At 38.4% G+C, this 18,112-nt stretch overlaps 1 protein-coding gene across 6 annotated transcripts in view; it reads left to right on the top strand.

Annotated features, from left to right (window-relative positions):
- Rbm33 (RNA binding motif protein 33) overlaps positions 1-18,112 on the top strand; it is a 102,260-nt gene that overhangs the window by 18,698 nt on the left and 65,450 nt on the right. For 4 of the 6 annotated variants that reach the window (XM_071610665.1, XM_071610662.1, XM_027951306.2 and 1 more), the window contains exons 3-6: positions 3,238-3,286; positions 7,301-7,377; positions 8,987-9,302; positions 12,796-12,915. In XM_071610665.1, the coding sequence (XP_071466766.1) occupies positions 3,238-3,286; positions 7,301-7,377; positions 8,987-9,302; positions 12,796-12,915 (562 nt within the window). The remainder of the gene's footprint in view (positions 1-3,237; positions 3,287-7,300; positions 7,378-8,986; positions 9,303-12,795; positions 12,916-18,112) is intronic. The other 2 variants (XM_071610666.1, XM_071610664.1) reach the window with 1 other exon arrangement.

Below are 18,112 nucleotides of genomic sequence, written 5' to 3'. Positions count from 1 at the left end.
AGTGGTGTGAGTCTTAGTCCCAGCCCAAAGGTTGGAGAACCAGAAACCTGAAGAGGATGGGTATTTCAGCTCAAGGATATGAATTAGCTGGAAAGTAGCTCTTTCACTGTAGTCTACTGATTGAAATGCTAATCTTTTCTGAAAATATAGACATTCATGAATGTTTTGCCAGCTCTCTGGGCAGCCTTTAGACCAGTCAAGTTGGCTATTAAATTTAGCCTTAATGCTGTTTGTAAAAAAAAAGGAAGCTTAGAATAAATCTATGTATTGAAGCTGGTTTTGCTTAAAAATATGATGAAACAATAAAATACAAAGTGGGTTTTTTAGTAAAGTTAACTCATCATTTTGATTTCCTCTGTTCTTACCTTTGTTCACTATATCCTGTATGCATCTATAAAAGTAAATCTGTATATTTTTAATTAGATATATAATTTGCCTGAAATTGATTTTAACTTAGAATTTCAAGCATCTGTGAAAACAGAATAGTGCAGTGAACCACAACCCAGCTTCCCAGGTTGCCAGTTTGTATTGTCTGCACACTGCAGCCCCTCAGTCATAGACACTACTTTATCTGAAAAGATTTCGGAACTTATCTCAGTAAAAAGTAGATTTATAAATGTAGCCATAAGAGTTGTCTAAAAATGAAACTTTTTTGCAGGGGCAGGACCAGGGATTGAACCCAGGGGCACTCAACCACTGAGCCACATCCCCAGCCCATTTTCTTTTATTTTATATTTTGAGACAGGGTCTTGCTAAGTTGCTTGGGACCTCGCTACGTTGCTGAGGCTGGCTTTGAACTTGCAATCTCCTGTCTCAGTCTCCCAAGCCACTGGGATTTACAGGGTTGCACCACCATTCCTGGCCTAGGAAACTTCTTATTACTGTCTCGTTAGTGTTAATATTTTCCTGATTTTCTCATATTTTGATATGTATATATATATTTGCACAAGTTAAATATATATGTGTGCATATTCTATACTCACAGTGTGGATATATGTCTATAATTTTTCATAATTTGAACCGAGTCTAAATAAACTCCGAATTTTGTAATTGATCAGTCTGTTTTTGTTCACAGTTTTGAAGGTTACAGTTCATTATCAAGTGGTCCTGTTGTTGCTTTGGGCCCTGCCTTTGAGAAGGCAGCATGTCACGGTGGGAGCACATGGCTTTGCACAAACCGCTCATACTCTGAGGCAGAAAAACAGCAAAAGAGACGGTATCCCACAGTCCACAATGAAGGCACATCCTCAGTGATCTAAGGGCCTCACCTAGCACCACCCTGGAGATTAAGCCTTTAACAAGTGGACCTCAGGGACACTTACCTAAAGCATAGCACACTCCCATCTTTAGTTACTGCAGTTTTTCGGGAGAAACAAAGTCAGATTTTCTGCCTTTGCTTATTGCACCCCATCTGGTGTTTTAGGGTGTTCCTTTACTCCTTGTATTTCATGTGAATTTAGAATTAGGTCTTGAGATTAGTGCTGTTTGGGCTGCAGTTTGGGGAGAGGTAGGGGCATGGACATCTTTAATAGTATTTCCCTGAAATATCCTAAACAGATATTGTTGGTTTCTTGATCATTGATGATTTGTCATCCTTTGGGTTTAGGCTGCTGTCTGCTGTGTTACTGTCTCATCAGTCATGAGAACAAGTCCTGTGTTCCCTTTTTTATATACTCCACTCATTTATAAGTGATACAGGTTTATGTCAAGTATCTCTTTTGAAAGATGTTTATGTCTAAAGAGTATACGTAGTCGTTAAAAAATTGGTATCTTATTTTCAAATGCTTATCAGTAAGTCAAAATACTTTTTAGTTCTTTATTTGTATAATTAAAATTGCTGTTATTGCCATCTTAATGTACCGTGGGAAATGGAATTACCTCCATTTTCAGTTGCTTAAAGTTATGGTGGAGAGAAACACTTGTCTTCAAAGAGGTGCTTGTGTGTTTTTGGTTATCTAGAATCAAATTCTCAAAGGAGTTGTAAATATTGTTGACACTCTGTTTTTCCCTGCCCCTGGAAGATAATTGTAACACTGAAGTTAGAAAAATAATCTTACAGATGATTAGTGGTTAAATTATTGGAGGAGCTATGTTTCTGAAAGCTGTCCTGTACTGGTCTATTTTTCAAGGGCTAGTAAGTTCTTGTCTTGCATCAATCTATTTCTGCTGTGTGGCCCTTGGGTATTATTTAATGTGCTTATCCTTGTTTTCATCTATAAAATGTGAATATTAGACTTACTGCAAGGTAACTTAAAATAACTAAAGATATTCTCAGTGCACAAAATTGAATGAGTTGTTAGGCCTTTTTTTTTTTTTTTTTTTAAGTTCTAAAAGGTGTTATATGGACACATGCATTTCTGTTTTAACTTTACATAATCATTCCCAGAGATCCTAGTGTTCTGTGAAACAGCCCACCACTACTTTTTGAGCAAAGTAGTGCTGATACTAATCAAAACCTATAGACTTTTATAGCTAGAACCTTTATAAAAAGAGAGCATTGGTGCACTTGGTCTCCATAGATATTTGCACTTAGAATCACCATTAGTCTAATTGTGCCTTTTCCTTCTGTGTGTGAGTCATTAAAGACATTTGCTTCTCAGAGATTGGTTTCTCCAAAATTAAAACCCAGTGGTAACCATTTTCACCAATCAAAATTATTTTTCACATTCAGTGAAGAAACTTCTCCAGCTTTTTGCTTTACTAAGGTTTCTACTTTATTTGTAAGAAAGCCTGCTTCTGATTATTTCACAATAGAAATATGCAGAGAAACATTACAGGTGACCATTGTGTCTTTTCCACTGCACAAATATGATTCCCTTGGTTACTGTTACTTAATTTTATAACCTCAACATTGTTTTTAAAGTTGTAAATTTTTTGTTTCAGTTTTTGCCAGAGAGTATCACATGGTTTCTTGTGATCTTGTGATATACGAAATATATTATATCTTATATCATCATATAAGTTTGTAGAGGGAGGAGAAAGCTTAGATATTATTTCTTACAGTTTCTTTTACTGATTATTCAGCTGTTGCAAAGAGATTAAGATCTCTATTGAGGTGCAAAACTAAGAGGAAAGTTTAGTGGGTTGCATCCTGTGTCAAAGCCTCTCCTTACCTACAAGAATATTTAGTATAGCCAACTTCTCATGAGAGTACCGAGGCCTAGAGCTCTTGCTAAGTGGTCAGCATACTTTCCAGTCTAGGAGGAATAATGCTTTGACATTTCTGCATTCTCCCAGTGAACTTGAAGATGACTTACTTGGAGAAGATTTGCTGTCTGGCAAAAAGGTAAGAAATATCTGAAAGAAAACACTAATGGTACTAAATTAAAGGAATGCATCACTTGTGCATAGGATGTTGGGAGTACATAAAAATTGTATAAATACAATGATTATTTTTGTTTTGGTGCTGAGGCTAGAACTAAGGGCTTCTCTCATGCTAAGCATGTATTCACTGTATCACTGAGTTACACCTTCAGTCTTGAATTAATTTTTAAATGCACAGAATTGACTTTAGTAAGTTCTTTAATCAAAAGTCAAGCAGTAATCCCTCTGAAGTAAATGTTTTGGTTTCTACTATGTTCAAAGTACCTGGCAGGTATTGGGTTTAGGACAGTGGTGGCATAAATCTTACCCTTACCTTACAGGAATGTAACATTCTCAGGTTAATATTTTGCATAATGGTTCTGGAATTCACTTTGGGATTATTTGCAGATAAGCTTAAAGGTAAACATGTTCAGATACAACAGATATCCACATAAACAAAATTCAAAGTTCTCATGTAATTTTTTATAATCCTTTTTGATTAAGTAAAAATTTTGAAGTAATTATCTTTAAAATTTTATACCTATATATAATATACTCTACTGATCTATTTCAAACATAAAACATTCATGAAAAATGTGAAGCAAGAGATGGAAGTAAAAATTTTAAATTTTGTTAGTATTTTTAAATATTGCTATTCTATTTTGATAAACCATCAAGATAGTTTTAAATGCTTAGTTTTTAAAAGTCTTAAATTTTTGATGGGTTCTTACTCTCAAAGGTTGTTACTCAAGTTTGTTACACTTCTAGGTAAAGATTCATCAGTAATAGTAGTGTAAGCCAGCATTTCAAGGCGTATTGTTGACTGACACTTTTTGTCCGTGTTATTACTGATTGAGTTGCCCTTTTGATCTCGTGTATAATATTGTAATGATCTTGTACTAGAAGTGCCTGCTTTGCCATTTTCTTGTAACTTACTGTGTTGTATTATTTGCATTTTCTCTAATACATGAATTTGACACAAGATTTTTTTTTTCCAATCCAGTTTTTCTGTGTTCTGTTTCTTACTTACCCACATTTCAGAACATAAAGCCTTGAGGAATATTTCAGACCTTATCTAAAGCATAGCAACTTAAAACAAAATAAAGGCTTTTTTATGGAGAATCTCAAACATACAGAACAACAGAGACTAGTACAATTTGTTCTGATGTGTCTTTCAGCCAGCTTCAGTAGTTTTCAGTTAAAGGTAGTTTTTTTTTCCTGTCTTTACCTGCACACAATGCCTACCTTCTGAATTATTTTGAAGTAAATCTAAGGTATTAAGATGATAGTTTAAGATCTGAATCTTGGTGTGCTTTGGGGATTCTTTTATTTGGAAGTGCCCGCCGAGGGGAGCTCCTGGTCTAAGGACACACATACTTGAAGCTTTTGCCAAGGTGCTTTCTGTCCTTAGCAGTAGTGGATGAACATTTCTCTCACTTGGTGCATGAATAGTCTTTGTTGATGTGATAGATGACAAATGATTTTTGTTGGTTTAAGTGGTGTTTATTTGATTTCGAGTGAGTCTTCATTAACAAGTTTGCTGCTATAGTCTGTGGCTGGCGCCCACTGGGCAGGTGCACTGACCCCCTTTGCTTTCCCTACAGTAGCTCTGAGAACTTCATAGAGGTATAACTGTGTCTTGAGAGGCTCATAGGGTCCTCATGGCCAGAAGCACAGAGTGTGCTACGTATGTCTCACTGTCAGAGAAGTTTTGCATGCGTAGTGCAAGGTCAGGATGAAGAAGGCTGGGATGACCACATTAGAATTTTAAAAACTTGGGTGAGATTGAGATGGAAGTGGGATGCCAGTTTATATTTCTTCTTTAGCTTCTCTGTGTTACTTGGCCTCAACTAGTGCATGGACAAGTGTACACCAAGGTGGTCTCTATCATAGGTGCCAGTGTTGGAGAATGTTGGGGAACCATTTTCTCTTTGTTTTTGAACTTCCACTGCTCAGGTCTTTGTTCTTGGGAGCCTGAGTGAGAACCATTCTTTTGCTTTCCTGCTTGCTTCTTTCCCCGTAGAGGAACAACCTGTCTGGAAAGACTAGGAGGAAGGATTTCATTAGCATCCTTGGCCACTTTTTCTTCCTCTTGAGATCTATTTGTCCTACTTTCCTGTAGTTCATCCTGAGCTGAGCATAGCCTTCCCAAGCTGCTCTCCACTTTGCCTGAGAAAATAGTCTGCTCTATCTTATGGGGATGCATTGACAGCCACCTTTGTCCTCTGGTATTCAGTCTAGCTCTGAGAATTCCAGATTTTCCAGTGAAGTGGATATTCTCTTCTTGTTCCTGTGTCTGTTACTCAGTAGGTTGAGAATTGAGAGAGAAAGGCTGAATCCTTAGGCAAAGAGATTGTGGTCAGGGCCTATCACATATATTCCTTTTATCTGTTTGTTTGTTGAATTATTGGTTCATTTTGCCAAATGCTTTATAGTTTAAGGACTGGGAATATAGCTCAGTGGTTGACCTTTTGCCTGTAATGCACAAAGCCCTAGGTTGATCCTCAGCCCAAAAAAAAAAAAAAAGTTAGAAATTCAAGGCATTAGCCTCTTGAATGAAATTTGGCTTTTATTGAATTGCTAATTTTTGAAGATTTCATGAGTTTTTATTTACTGACTTGGACTGTTGACTTGTGTTTGCCAGGACAGGCCTGGTTTGCGCCTGCTAATGGCAGCCCCTTTCACTGTCAGACTGGCCCAGCTAACAGAAACTTCATTGTGAGTCTTAAGCAGTGCGTTTTGTTGTCATAGAGATCCATCGGTTCTCCCTTCTGCAGATAAACTGATTGTGTGGCCCATGTTATTTTTATCTTAATGTAATATCAATGATAGACGGGGTCTCTTGGAACTAGAATTAATAGGATTTGTTATTTTTGGTTATCAGAAATACTGTAATAAAGAATATATTATCAAATTTGAGAGACCTATTTTTATATGGTATAAAAAAAGAAGGAAATATTGTTTCATCTTCAGATAGAAGATCAAGTCAGTTTTTCTACTTTGCCTTTTTAAATATAAATGTATCTGTATGTTTGATTGTCTTTTGGAGGAGGAGTTGTAATTTATGTATGCCTTTTATACATATGAATAATTTTAATAAGTAAGAAAAATGAAGTGCTCACCCCCCCAAGTCAGATGTTGGAACACATTAGCCCAAAGAAGCTCAGAATTCCTGCTGGAGTCGCTGCTGGGCCGCTGCTTGACGATAGGTGCAGCACATGCTGTCAAACCCTGAAGGCTGGAGCTAGTAACATTTGTTTTCATACATGGTCTGTATTGGGAAAGCCAAAGTTTCTCCCCCTTTTCAGTTTATAGAGATCCAGTTATCTTAAAAATTGCTTATTTCTGAAGTTGCCCTTTTTATATTGCTTAAAGAGTTTATAGATTTTGGAAACTGTTAAATTTTTTCATATCCCCTTAATTTTCTTTTTTATTTTTTTGGTACTGAGACACTTTATCACTGAGCCACATCCCAACCCTTTTAGTTTAATTTTTATTTTGAGATAGAGTCTCACTGAGTTGTGTAGGGCCTTTCTGAATTGCTGAGGCTGGCCTTGAATTTGTGATCTTCCTCCCTCAAACTCCTGAGCCCCTGAGATTATAGGCATGCACCACCACATCCTACTATATATTAGTTACATCTTAAGGTTACCATTCTTTTTTGTGTATGATAAAGAAAAATTCTTTAGAATGCCCCACCTAGGCACCTCTTACTTTTGTTCTTTTGTGTTAAAATGAAAGTAAATTTGATATTACATTTGCTGCTTCTATACTTACTTGTCTGTGGTATCTAATAGTTAGCCAGTATGCCAGATATGGGATCTCTGGATTGTCCATAGTAATATCAAATCGAGAGAACCTTTTAGATGGCAATGTTTTAATACATAAAGTCATAAATAATCCAGTGGAAATAATCCATTCAATGTGATTTTGCTCTTTTGTAACAAGTCTTTTTATGGAAGTGACACACATTAATGAGATTTCTTATTTTAATTAGAATCAGTCGGATTTGTCAGATGAAGAGCTAAATGATGATCTTTTACAGAGTGATAATGAAGATGAAGAAAACTTCAGGTATTCAGTATTAACTCATTAAAATTTCTTTATTTAACTAAATTGATAGGAACTGTTTGTGATTTATAGTTATAATGAAGTATAATTGAGTAATGTGGTATTGTATCCAACATATGATTACATTCTGAATGGGATATTAGTGTCTTCTGATGTAGAAACAAGCATACGCCAGGTTCTGTAAACGGATCAGCTGCCTGAATCCAGGGCAGGACCTGCATCTGGTGGCCAGTGAGGTCTGTTCATCTCGCCATAGATGCCAGTACAGATTTATGCTGCTTCTCAAAAAGCGCTCTATGGGAGGAGGACAGTGGCACAACTTAGTGCAGGGGCTGGGATTCGGTATGGCTGTCTTGGTTTCATTTGAGGCAGTTTGTATTAATAAATACCTGTTTTCTGAATTACCATTTTGGAGAGAGATACTTACTTCCACCTACCTCTGGTAAGTGGAAACAATTTTCAATTAAATGAGGAAACATTGGGGAAATATAAATACATGTCTTGGTTATAAATATAATGAACAAAATATGTGTCATGTAGATTTGTAACAGTTTTCTAACCTAAAGTGATAGATGGGTAAAAATACAGCTTTTAATTATTCTGCCAGGTAGCTAAATTTTCTGATTCTGTTCTTTGACATCATTTTTATATTTTGATCTTTTGAGTTAGGCTGGCCTTGAAATACATCTTTTGAATCTTTTAGAGTAGTTTAAAGTCTATGTGATATATTCAGTGTTTTGTTAGGACTGGACACTTAACAGGTGTGAACATAGCTTTATTTGAATAATCTTGCATTTGGAACATTATCATCATATTATTTGGCATTTAGCCATTATGGTTTAATAAATGCAATATGTTTTTTGCCTTTTCAAAGCCCTCTTTTTACTCAGAAATTGCTAATTTAAAACAATTTTGAGATATTTATGACTGGCCTAAATTTTATGTGAACATTGAAATGTATCTTCTTGCAGGTTTTTTTTTGGACATCTTCAAGGATGTCTTTACCACTCAACTACATCTCCAGTCTTTTTATTTTTTGAGATAGGGTCTCTGTGTTGCTGAGGGTCTTGCTAAGTTGTCAAACTTGTGATCCTCCTGCCTCAGCTTTCTTAGTTGCTGGGATTACAGGTGTGTGCCACTGTGCTTGACTTACCCTACAGATTTTTAATCTTATAAAGAGTTTTTTACTTGGAATTTATATCATAGGCTTTAAAAAGAAACCATTTTGTTCTTAAAATTGTTTTTTGTTTTTTGCTTATAGAATAGTACTCTTAGTTTACACTCAGCAAACAGATCGTATTCATTTCATTTCAGTGAATGGAAAACGTTGTTTCAGTCTTGGATTTACCAGTCACATCTGCTTCCTCATCTGTTGAGTGGGTTCTTCTGGTCCCAAAGACTCCAGCTGCTGAGTGGAGGCCCAGTCTGCATCATGAGTCCTGTTGTGGCTCAGGGTGGCTCCTGGAGCTGTGTTTTCACTCGCTGGGGAAGTGCTTTGGTCAGGGACAGGCATAACTTTTCACCAGCCGTAGTTTAAACAACTCATGTATGTATGTCATGGTTTAATTTTGAGCTCCACTCTCATGGGGTGTCTTCCTTTGTATTTTTCCAGTTCTCAGGGTGTCACGATTAATCTGAATACTACATCTGGCATGGTTACATCATTTGAACTATCTGACAACACGAATGACCAATCTGGAGAACAAGAGTCTGAGTATGAACAAGGAGAGGATGAGATAGCTTACCACAAATCCGACGGACCAGAATTGTACACTCAGGAGTACCCCGAGGAAGGACAGTACGATGAAGGCCATGACGCGGAGTTGACAGAAGACCAGATAGAGTATGGGGAAGAGCCAGAGGAGGAGCAGCTGTACAGTGACGAAGTGTTGGACATTGAAATCAATGAACCTTTAGATGAGTTTACAGTGAGTCTTTCCTCCTTTGTATGGCCAAAGATAACATGGCTTCTTGCTCATGGGTTTCTAGACTGATTTGAAATCTGTTTACCTCCCTTGGGAGGGAGGGAAATTAGACCTTATTATCACTGTCTGCCAGTTTCTTTATCTGAGCTATGACAAAGTTTGTGTTGACAGCTTGTTTGGCCAGAGGTAATGCTCTTTTGTCATTCTGGAAGGCTGCAAAGAATGGTGACCTTGAGGCTTGCACCCTGAGGAAGGGAGCAGCTTTGTGTGGTGGAGATACACTGTCAATTGATGGAAGTACTTAATGCAGAGCTTTCATCCAGGCTTTAGCCAAGATCTGATAAAGTCCTTCTAAGGTGAAAAGATTATTGACCTGCTAAAGACATCTTCAAGGTGCTAATATTCCAGTGATTGATGTCCTGTTCATTCATCCTTTTTGTAACTGAGAACTGTCTAAACCTGAATAAAGAGATTGGAGGTTAGTTTAAGAAATGTCACACATAATTTGTTATCTGTGATCAGGAAGCAAAGATTGTGCTGATTTTTTATTTCAAAAGATGGTTTTGGTAGTTGGCATTTTTTTGTTTGTTGAACCATAAGGAAAGAAAAAGGCACTAATGTAAGATTGTTCGCCTGACAAAATGATTTGTCATCAAAAAAGGTTTTTTTGTGTGTGTGTTTGTTTTTTTAAATGAGCACTTAATGACAATTGCAGGAGGGGCATGACCTCCTGGGGTATGTGGAGCCTTAGGGCTCCCAGAGCTCCAGGGTCCTTCCTATTGAGGCAAAGTGGGAACCGGGCTAGCCCTAACTCAGTATCCAGAGCCCTTCTGAGGCAGGAGTGGCTCTCTCAGCTCCTTATGTCTTCACTCAGAGTGTGCTTCCATTTGGTGAGAACATTTAAGAATTGCTGGATGTTAGACATTTATATGTGCATGAGTGGTTTTGAAAAGAATTAATTATGTAGAACCTTGGAATATTTAGTTTTAGTCCCTGTTGTGGTTGCTGAAGGTGTCTCAGTAGTTAGTTTGCTTGTTCCTCAGTAGCTAGTCATGAAAAGATCTTTGTGGTTTAGTAAGGAGTCTGGTAAAGGCATCTTGGGGACTTTTTTGATAGCTCTGTGTTTTGGTAATAAATTGGTACCAGGTGGACAGGTGCCTTCTAGTGTGTTCACATACTTTCTTAAAGTGAGACTGTAATTTGAAATGCTTTTTAAAAATTAGTCTTTCAAAAATTGACTAGTTATTTCCTAGTGACAGTATTATTTCCACTGGTTATCAGTAACAAAGCATTGCTCATTGTCTCTGGGGGTCTCTTTCCCCTATAAATTCGGTAGTGCAGCCTGTCTTCACTTAGTTCAGCCCTGGGACACAGATAGTGCTCTACCATGGAAAACATGGAATCTGGTCCTGCCTGTGATGGTGGGATTTTAGAAGGACAAATCAGTGTGGAAAGTGCCCTGTAGAGCCCGTGAGTGCTGCTGCATGGGAGTGTGTCTCACTTGGCTTTCTTGTGGAGTGGTGTAAGAATTTCCTGTTCTGTGTTCCACAATCTAAATAAAGCCTCATCGGTGATAAAGATCATTTTAGTCATACAGAATGTTGGATTACAGGTCATTGAATAGAATAGATTGGGGGATTTAAAAGTACTCATAGAACTATATCATATTAAAATGAATTAATTATTTTCAGAATTAAATAAAACCTTAAAGTAAAAATTTACTTGGAAATTCTAAATGTGTGTTAATGTTTTCACAGAGTTGTTTATACACTTTAAAGGTGAGGGAAAGTGGTAGGATATTATTTCATGAGCAGTGTCATCCCACCTTAATGTACCTGGTATGGCAGCTATGGCCACCTTATATTTTTCATAGTTGTCACAGTAGTGTGTCTGAAATGGCCCATTGGGTGGAAAGAGAGGTGCCGGATTGACATGGAATGCTTGGCTTGGCTCAGTTCTGGGCCTCTCTCGGTTTCTTCTAGGCTGTCAGGGGTGTGCAGATGATTTATTTACTCATTATTAGACTGAGGAGTCATGAGTAGATTGTGTCTCCATACCTCAGTGGCAAGCAATTTATTAACTGACTTGTTTAACTGGTTCCTTGTCCTTAGAATTCGACAGCCTGCATGATGAAACCCCATGAGCTATTTCTGTACATCATTTGGAATGCTTTTTGTGCATGGCTGGCTGTGGAATCAGAAGACCACAGCTTTAGGGTCAGGAGGGACACTGTCAGACCTGTGCAGAGGGGATGTCCAGAGACACTGAAGGAGTGGGAGGCACAACTTTGGCATTCTTTCTTACAATACTCCAGAGAACAAAATTCTTAAGTCTGTAGATTTTGCAGGTGCTATTTTTGAGAGTAAATTGTAATTTCATTTTAAAATTTGTAATAGTGAGGACTCTATATTGGTTAGTAGTGGACAAAATATTAGAAAATTGTTGGTTTCATAATTTAATTGAAGTCTTTAGAGCCTGTAATATTAACAGAGATTGGGGTTTTATAAAACACTGTTCTGTATAAACGGTTGCAGATTGACGGTTTATGTAAAGGGTAGCAGATTTGTTTCTCAGTGAGATTCCAGTGGTGTAGACTGAACCCCATTGTATATTTGCTGATAATCTGACTAGCATCACTGGCCTTACTTGGATCTGATGGTTTTGCTGCGTGATTCAAGGGTGGTAGTAGTTGTTCTCTTAATGGAGAGCTTGCAGTCTCTCCAGCAGAGCAGAAGGCAGTCGTGGGAAGTGAGGTGAGCACTTGGCGACAGGTTCTTGGGGGTGTAGACAAGATTGTCACACTATGTGGTGAGTTAGGGTCTGTACTTGCTTGTTCTTCCGTGGTTGCCTGCTTGTCACTACTGCGGTGCTCATTTTTTAACAAGTGTGCAGCAACACTGGGAAGATACCCACACTGAGTAGATAGAACCTGATCGGCTTCTATCAGGAGTAGCCCTGCTTTCTGTGGTAGTGTTTTTGTCTCCAAAAGTAATGTCCTTACATTCCATACAAACCTGGAGTCGTCCTCCCTGCTCAAGGGAGGGGCCTGGTGAAGAACCTGATAGACCCGGATTCTAAAGGGCATCTATGTGGAGTTGGATCACCCATACTGTAGTTGTCTCTCCCACTGTGAAAGTGGTGAGGGCTGGGCGTGATTTCAGCCCCCTGCCAGGCTTCCTGGGGAGAGAGCACATGTATGTGCACATGTTCTGAAGTTTCCTTTCCCTTAGGTTGATGGTAAAGAGATACTTCACAGGGTGCCTGGATATGGAAGCCACACACAGGCCACCAACCTTGGTGATGGGGTTTACTCTATGGGCCCTGTTCAAATTTAACATGGAGAGGAATGCTTTGCGCTTTGTGCTCAGGCAGGGACTGCTGTAGCAAAATCTGCCAAAATAACTGACATGGGTCATAGAGATGAAAAGTGCTTAAACAAACAAAAACACCCAAAAGCTGTGTGAGAAAAACTTGTTTTCTCTTCAATGGCCGTCAGGATGAAGAACACTTGCAGGCTTATGGTGGGCAACAAGGGCTGCAAGAGCAGGAAGACTGTGTTGCTGAAGATGAATTAGATGAGATTACTGATTCCCAGGTTGCTCCTGAGACCCAAGAGGTATTTGTTCAACTTTTAAAAAGAGTCAAAAAGTTTGCTGGTGTTCCTCCCCTCCCCCTACCCCAGATTTAAAATGAGCATCTTTCAGCATTAGTGAAAAGTTGAGACATCTCTTCTCTGAACTTAGTAAAAACCCAGGCTTTCTAGACTCAGGGGAGTGAGTACTGCTCTGCTGTGGTTTCTGGGTACTATCTACCCTTCAAGTGTTCTTGTTTGTTTATTTATTAGGTACTGGGGATTGAACCGAGGGCCACTTAACCACTGAGATACATCCCCAATCCTTTTTATTTTGTTTTGAGACAGGGTTTTACTAAATTGCTGAGGCTGGCCTCAGCCTCCCGAGTTGGTGGGATTATAGGTGTGTGTCCTGTCGTCCGGCTTGTTAAAGTGTTTTAAATGTTTTTTGGGCTTATCTCTCAAAACATGTAATGTATATGTTAGTGCTTTGAAAGCAGTGCTATATAATTAGTTTATTTGAACCATTGAAAAAATACTGCAAGATTCCCTATCTTTAGTTGCTGATTTGGGTTGAAGAAACAAGAACCAAGAGGCTTGATCCTTGCCCTCAAGGGACTTGCAGTCTAACATAGGGAGTCAAAAGATGTGTGCCAATCTCTGTAATGTAAAAGCAGAAAAAGTGACACCTTCCAGGAGAGGCTCAGTCATGGTGCAGTGTGAGCAACTTAACTAGGGCACCTGAGGGGTGATGGCTGGGCTCCAAGACAGTGTAGAAGAGGTGATCCTTTGAAATAGGCATGGGAGATGGTATTTCCTGGACTGTGAGAGCTGGGGAGGGCTGTGGGTGACTGCCATTCTTGCTCTAGAACTGGCCCCTGTGGCCAAGTGTGTAGGTCACAGAATCATTCCTTAGCCCAGGACCTGTTGATTTTCTTAAAATTTTTCTTTATTACTGATTTTTTTTCTCAATTTTTCTTAATGCCCCCTTTCCCTCAAGAGACGTGAAAATATTTGTTTATTAATTTAGGCCATTTGTTTACCTAGGATGTTAGACCAAGGTTTTTGATACTCAGTTCATAAAACATTCTGTGCGCCCATTCTTTTTCTGAGGTGTATGATGCTGTGATAGAGTCTGAATGCATGTTGGGTACAATAAGAGCATTTACTGGACATGCCCTTTCTCCCACCCACAAGCTAAATTTGAGTTTTCTTCTTGTGCTTTGTCTGTCTCACTATTTGAAATAATTTTAAAATTAGAGAAAAGATACAAGTAGAACAAGTGGGCCGAGGATGTTGCTCAGTGGTAGAGGGCTTCCCTAGTGTGCCTGAGGCCCTGGGTTCCATTCCCAGCACTCAAACAAGAAAAATAAAAGTGCAGTACAAGGGACTCTTTACCCAGATTTACCAGCTGTGGAATAGGTTCTTTAGGGAACCAAGACAGAATTAGAGGAGATGTTACAGACCCAGGGAAATCAAGATGATGGGGGAGTGGGGTTCCCACTGAATTCTGTTGTACTCACCCTGGTGTGATGCTCATGTAATTTAGTCAGAAGACATCTGAGAAAGAAATCTACTCAGGACGTAGGAGTTAATATTCAGTAGACAGTACGATTAGTACATTCAGATGAGTGCCATCCAAAGAAGGATGGATAATGTGAGAAAGTAATTGGAAAAAGGAGTGGTATGTGAGCTATAAGTATATGAAAATATACTCAGTAACTAAAAAGCAAACTTGAGCATTTAAAAACCTGTTTTATTTAATAATGGCAAAAGTGAATGTTATTGGTCAGTTCTCCTTCAGTTGGGGGAGCATATTGGAAACATTCTCAGGAGACAATTTTCCATGGGTGCTTCAGGTTTCTGCACATTTTGAGAGCAAATTACTGCCCGCCCTTTGTTGCACAGCCTCTTTAGGGGTGTTTATGTAGGTGGTGGCTTTGAAGACATGCTGTCTTCCTCTGGAGCAGACTTGCTTCCAGACTGCCGTGACAAGTCCAGTTTCCTGTGCCCCACAGCTGAAGGATGTGGAACACAGTAACCCCAGGGAGAAAGGAGGACAACGGGTCCTGGGGGAGAGGGAAAACAATGAGCTCTGGCCTTTCACCCTCCGTTTCCCAGCAACAATGGGCTCTAAACTTTCACAATTTCCCATTCTACACCCGTTTTCCTGACTGCCCAGCCGATACATTCTGCTGTGATTAAGTGTGTATGATTAAGTATCTAATGATTAAATCACACTAAACATTCTGCTATGATTAACTCTGACCAAACCCTATAAAAATCAGACCCTCTTGTAACCAGTTGCCATTTTTTCTCCTGAAAATGTGCCATTTATTTCTCCTGAAAATGTGCTGTTTATTTAATAAAGCATACTTTGCTGGTCCATTGAAGTCTGTCCCTGTTTTGGTCATTTTTGGTTTCAACAGCCCCTCCCAGAGTTACAACCCCTCTGGCAGGGAGTCACTTGCCTTCTTCATGTGGCCCTGTGGGAACAGGGCTTCAGGAAGCTGGTCAAAAGTGATGCTGCTGGTGTTGTAAGTAATAAAATTGTCCCAGTCTCTGACCAGGAGCCTGGTCTTCTCACAGCTTTCAGGAAACAGTGGCAGGCTAACTTTCACCTTGCAAGAAGAACAAGATCAGACCCTTCATTGTCTTTAAAGGTGCCTGCAGCCTTAAAGCACTTGTGCCTTGGCTCAGCAGTTTCACTACAGTGAATTTATCCAAAGGAATTAATTAAGATGGGATAAGAAATACATGCACCAGGTATTCGAAGCACTGAAAATAAATGGAACAAATGTAAACTTTTGTAAAGGGTTAAATAAATTCTGATAATCTTGCAGTAGAATATGGTATAACACCTGATGCCTTAGCTCTTAAATGAAAGATGCTCATGATAAAGAAAGAGAAAGAGCAAGGTAATATGGTTCCTTTCCTTCAGCTTTACAATATATAGCCAAGTGTATGTGTCTAAGTCTTTTAAAGTCTGAATGAAGATGAAACTAGCAATAGTGATTGCCTCTAGATGGTGGGATTACTCTAGAATTTTCCAATTAAAAAAATAATTTAGCTGTGTACAACATAATATATAAGTCAACAATATTATTATCTTTTTTCTGAAATGTGAAGAAACGGAATGCAACCTTAATCTGAAAGGCAGAGAACTAGAGACTGCATATGTTGAACTCCTATGATTTCTTATTGTATGGAACTTCCTGCAGGTTGCTTTCTGGAGATATTTTTAGGAGGAAAAGTAAAATCTCATGTTTTGGCTGGTTGTGATGGTGTATGCCTACAATACAAACATTCTATATAGATAATAAATCCTCTGTAGAATATTAATGCTTATCTTTGTACTGTTTTCCAGAGAGGGTTGATGATTTTCTATGTATTTTGGCTATCCAATCTACTGGTAGTTACATGCTTTATGAATATTTACTTCGAACCTGTGGATTGTGTTTTCGTTTTCTTAAATGTGCCTTTTCATGAACAGAAAATTTTCATTTAAGTAGAGATTAAGTAATTTGTGAGCTAAGAAGTCTTTGTCTACCTCAAGGTTACAGTTACCTTTCTTCTAGAAGCTTCCTAGTGTTGGCTATCTGTAGTTGAGACTGTCTGTCTCAGCTGGTCGGTGTGTGGAAGGAGATTGTCTACATTTCAGTCTCTTTCTGGAAATATCTCTTCCTGTCGATTCATTTTTATGTCCTTATGCCAGTACTACAGTTTTATCATGGAGTCAGGTAGTATGAATCCATCAATTTTGTTTTTCCTTTTCAAGAGTATTTTAGCTATTCTTGGGCTTTGAATTTCCATGTAAATTCTGGGAGGTATTTGCCAATATCTACTGGTTGGAGATGGTATGGTATCTTTAAATCAAATTGGGAAAACTAGCATCTTAATGATCATGTTGCCTTTTAGAAAGACTGCAGTTCTTTCTGTACAGTCTGAACCTTTTCTGTACACTCTAGCGCTGAGCTGCAACCCCAGCCCTATTTCTGTGGTCTTAATTGAGCTCTAGTACAGGTTCTGACCACAGCAGAAGCATGAGAACGGACATTCTGGCCTTGCTATTTACTTAGGGGAGATATTCAGGATTTCATCATTAAGTATATCAGCGGGAAGTATTACGTCAGATTGAAAAAGTTCTTTTCTGTCTCTAGGTTGTTGAAATTAAAAAAAAAAAAAATTGAAATCGATGTATTTTCAGTGCTTTTTCTGTATCTGTTGACATAATGGTGGTCTGTATCCCTTATTTTTGTATGAATTAAATTAACTTTTAAAAAAACGAATCCAAACAATTTCATTTCACCAGTTTTTCTACAAATATCTTCTTTCTGTTCTGGAATTCGGTCCAGAGCACCGCATTGTTGTGGGTCTCCCATGTGTCCTCTATTCTGGAAGTTGCTTAGTTTTCTTGTTGTTTTGTGACCATGACACTCTTAAGTGCAGGCCAGGTATCTTGTGGAACTCCTGCCAGTCTGGGCTTTTCTCCTGGTAGACTGAAGTTGAGCTTGTAGAGAGTATTCCAGAGCTGAAGGGCCCTCTTAGCCTTCCCTACTCAGGTAAGGAAGTGTCTTATGTTTCTTGTCTTCTTGAGAACGAGGCTGTCTTTCCAGAGGGGGATGGAAAGACTTGCACTGCACCTCCTAGAACATCTGCATGTATTTGAAATTCTTCAGTAGCTAAGATTTGTTAAATTGACAAATTTAACAAATTCAACCTTGCATTTTTAAATAAACCCCACTTGGTGGTGGTATTTTGCTAGATTTATGTGGTTTTATTTTTTGAAGAATTTTTATATCTGCATAAATGAAGGCTATTGATCAGTAATATTTTTTTTCTTTATTTTTATACGATTTGGTTTCCTAACCATCTCAACTATTAAATTTTCACTGTTGGTAGAATCAGATACTTTGATTTGTGTCTGGTAATATCATACTGGATCACTCAGTTATTCTATAAATAAGCATTAAAATCTTGGGTCATTTTTGTAAGCTGTGTTTTTCTATAGAGGTAAGTATGATGATTTTCATATGATCTTTTATTAAAAATTAAAAGTGAAGTCAAATGTAGTGTTATAAACATATATTTACATTTTACTTTGTAGATCAAATTAAATTAGATCAGGTATCCTTAGTATCTGTACTCATCACGCAGGAGTAATTGATGGCATAAATAAGCAGGAGGCCTAGGGCTTAGTGACAGTTTTTGCAGTGTGTGATTCAGTCTTGTCTGGGCTCAG

Source organism: Marmota flaviventris, chromosome 1 (assembly GCF_047511675.1).
Source record: "Marmota flaviventris isolate mMarFla1 chromosome 1, mMarFla1.hap1, whole genome shotgun sequence".
NCBI classification, from domain to species: Eukaryota; Metazoa; Chordata; class Mammalia; order Rodentia; family Sciuridae; genus Marmota; species Marmota flaviventris.
This window is presented reverse-complemented; position numbering and strand designations above follow the sequence as displayed.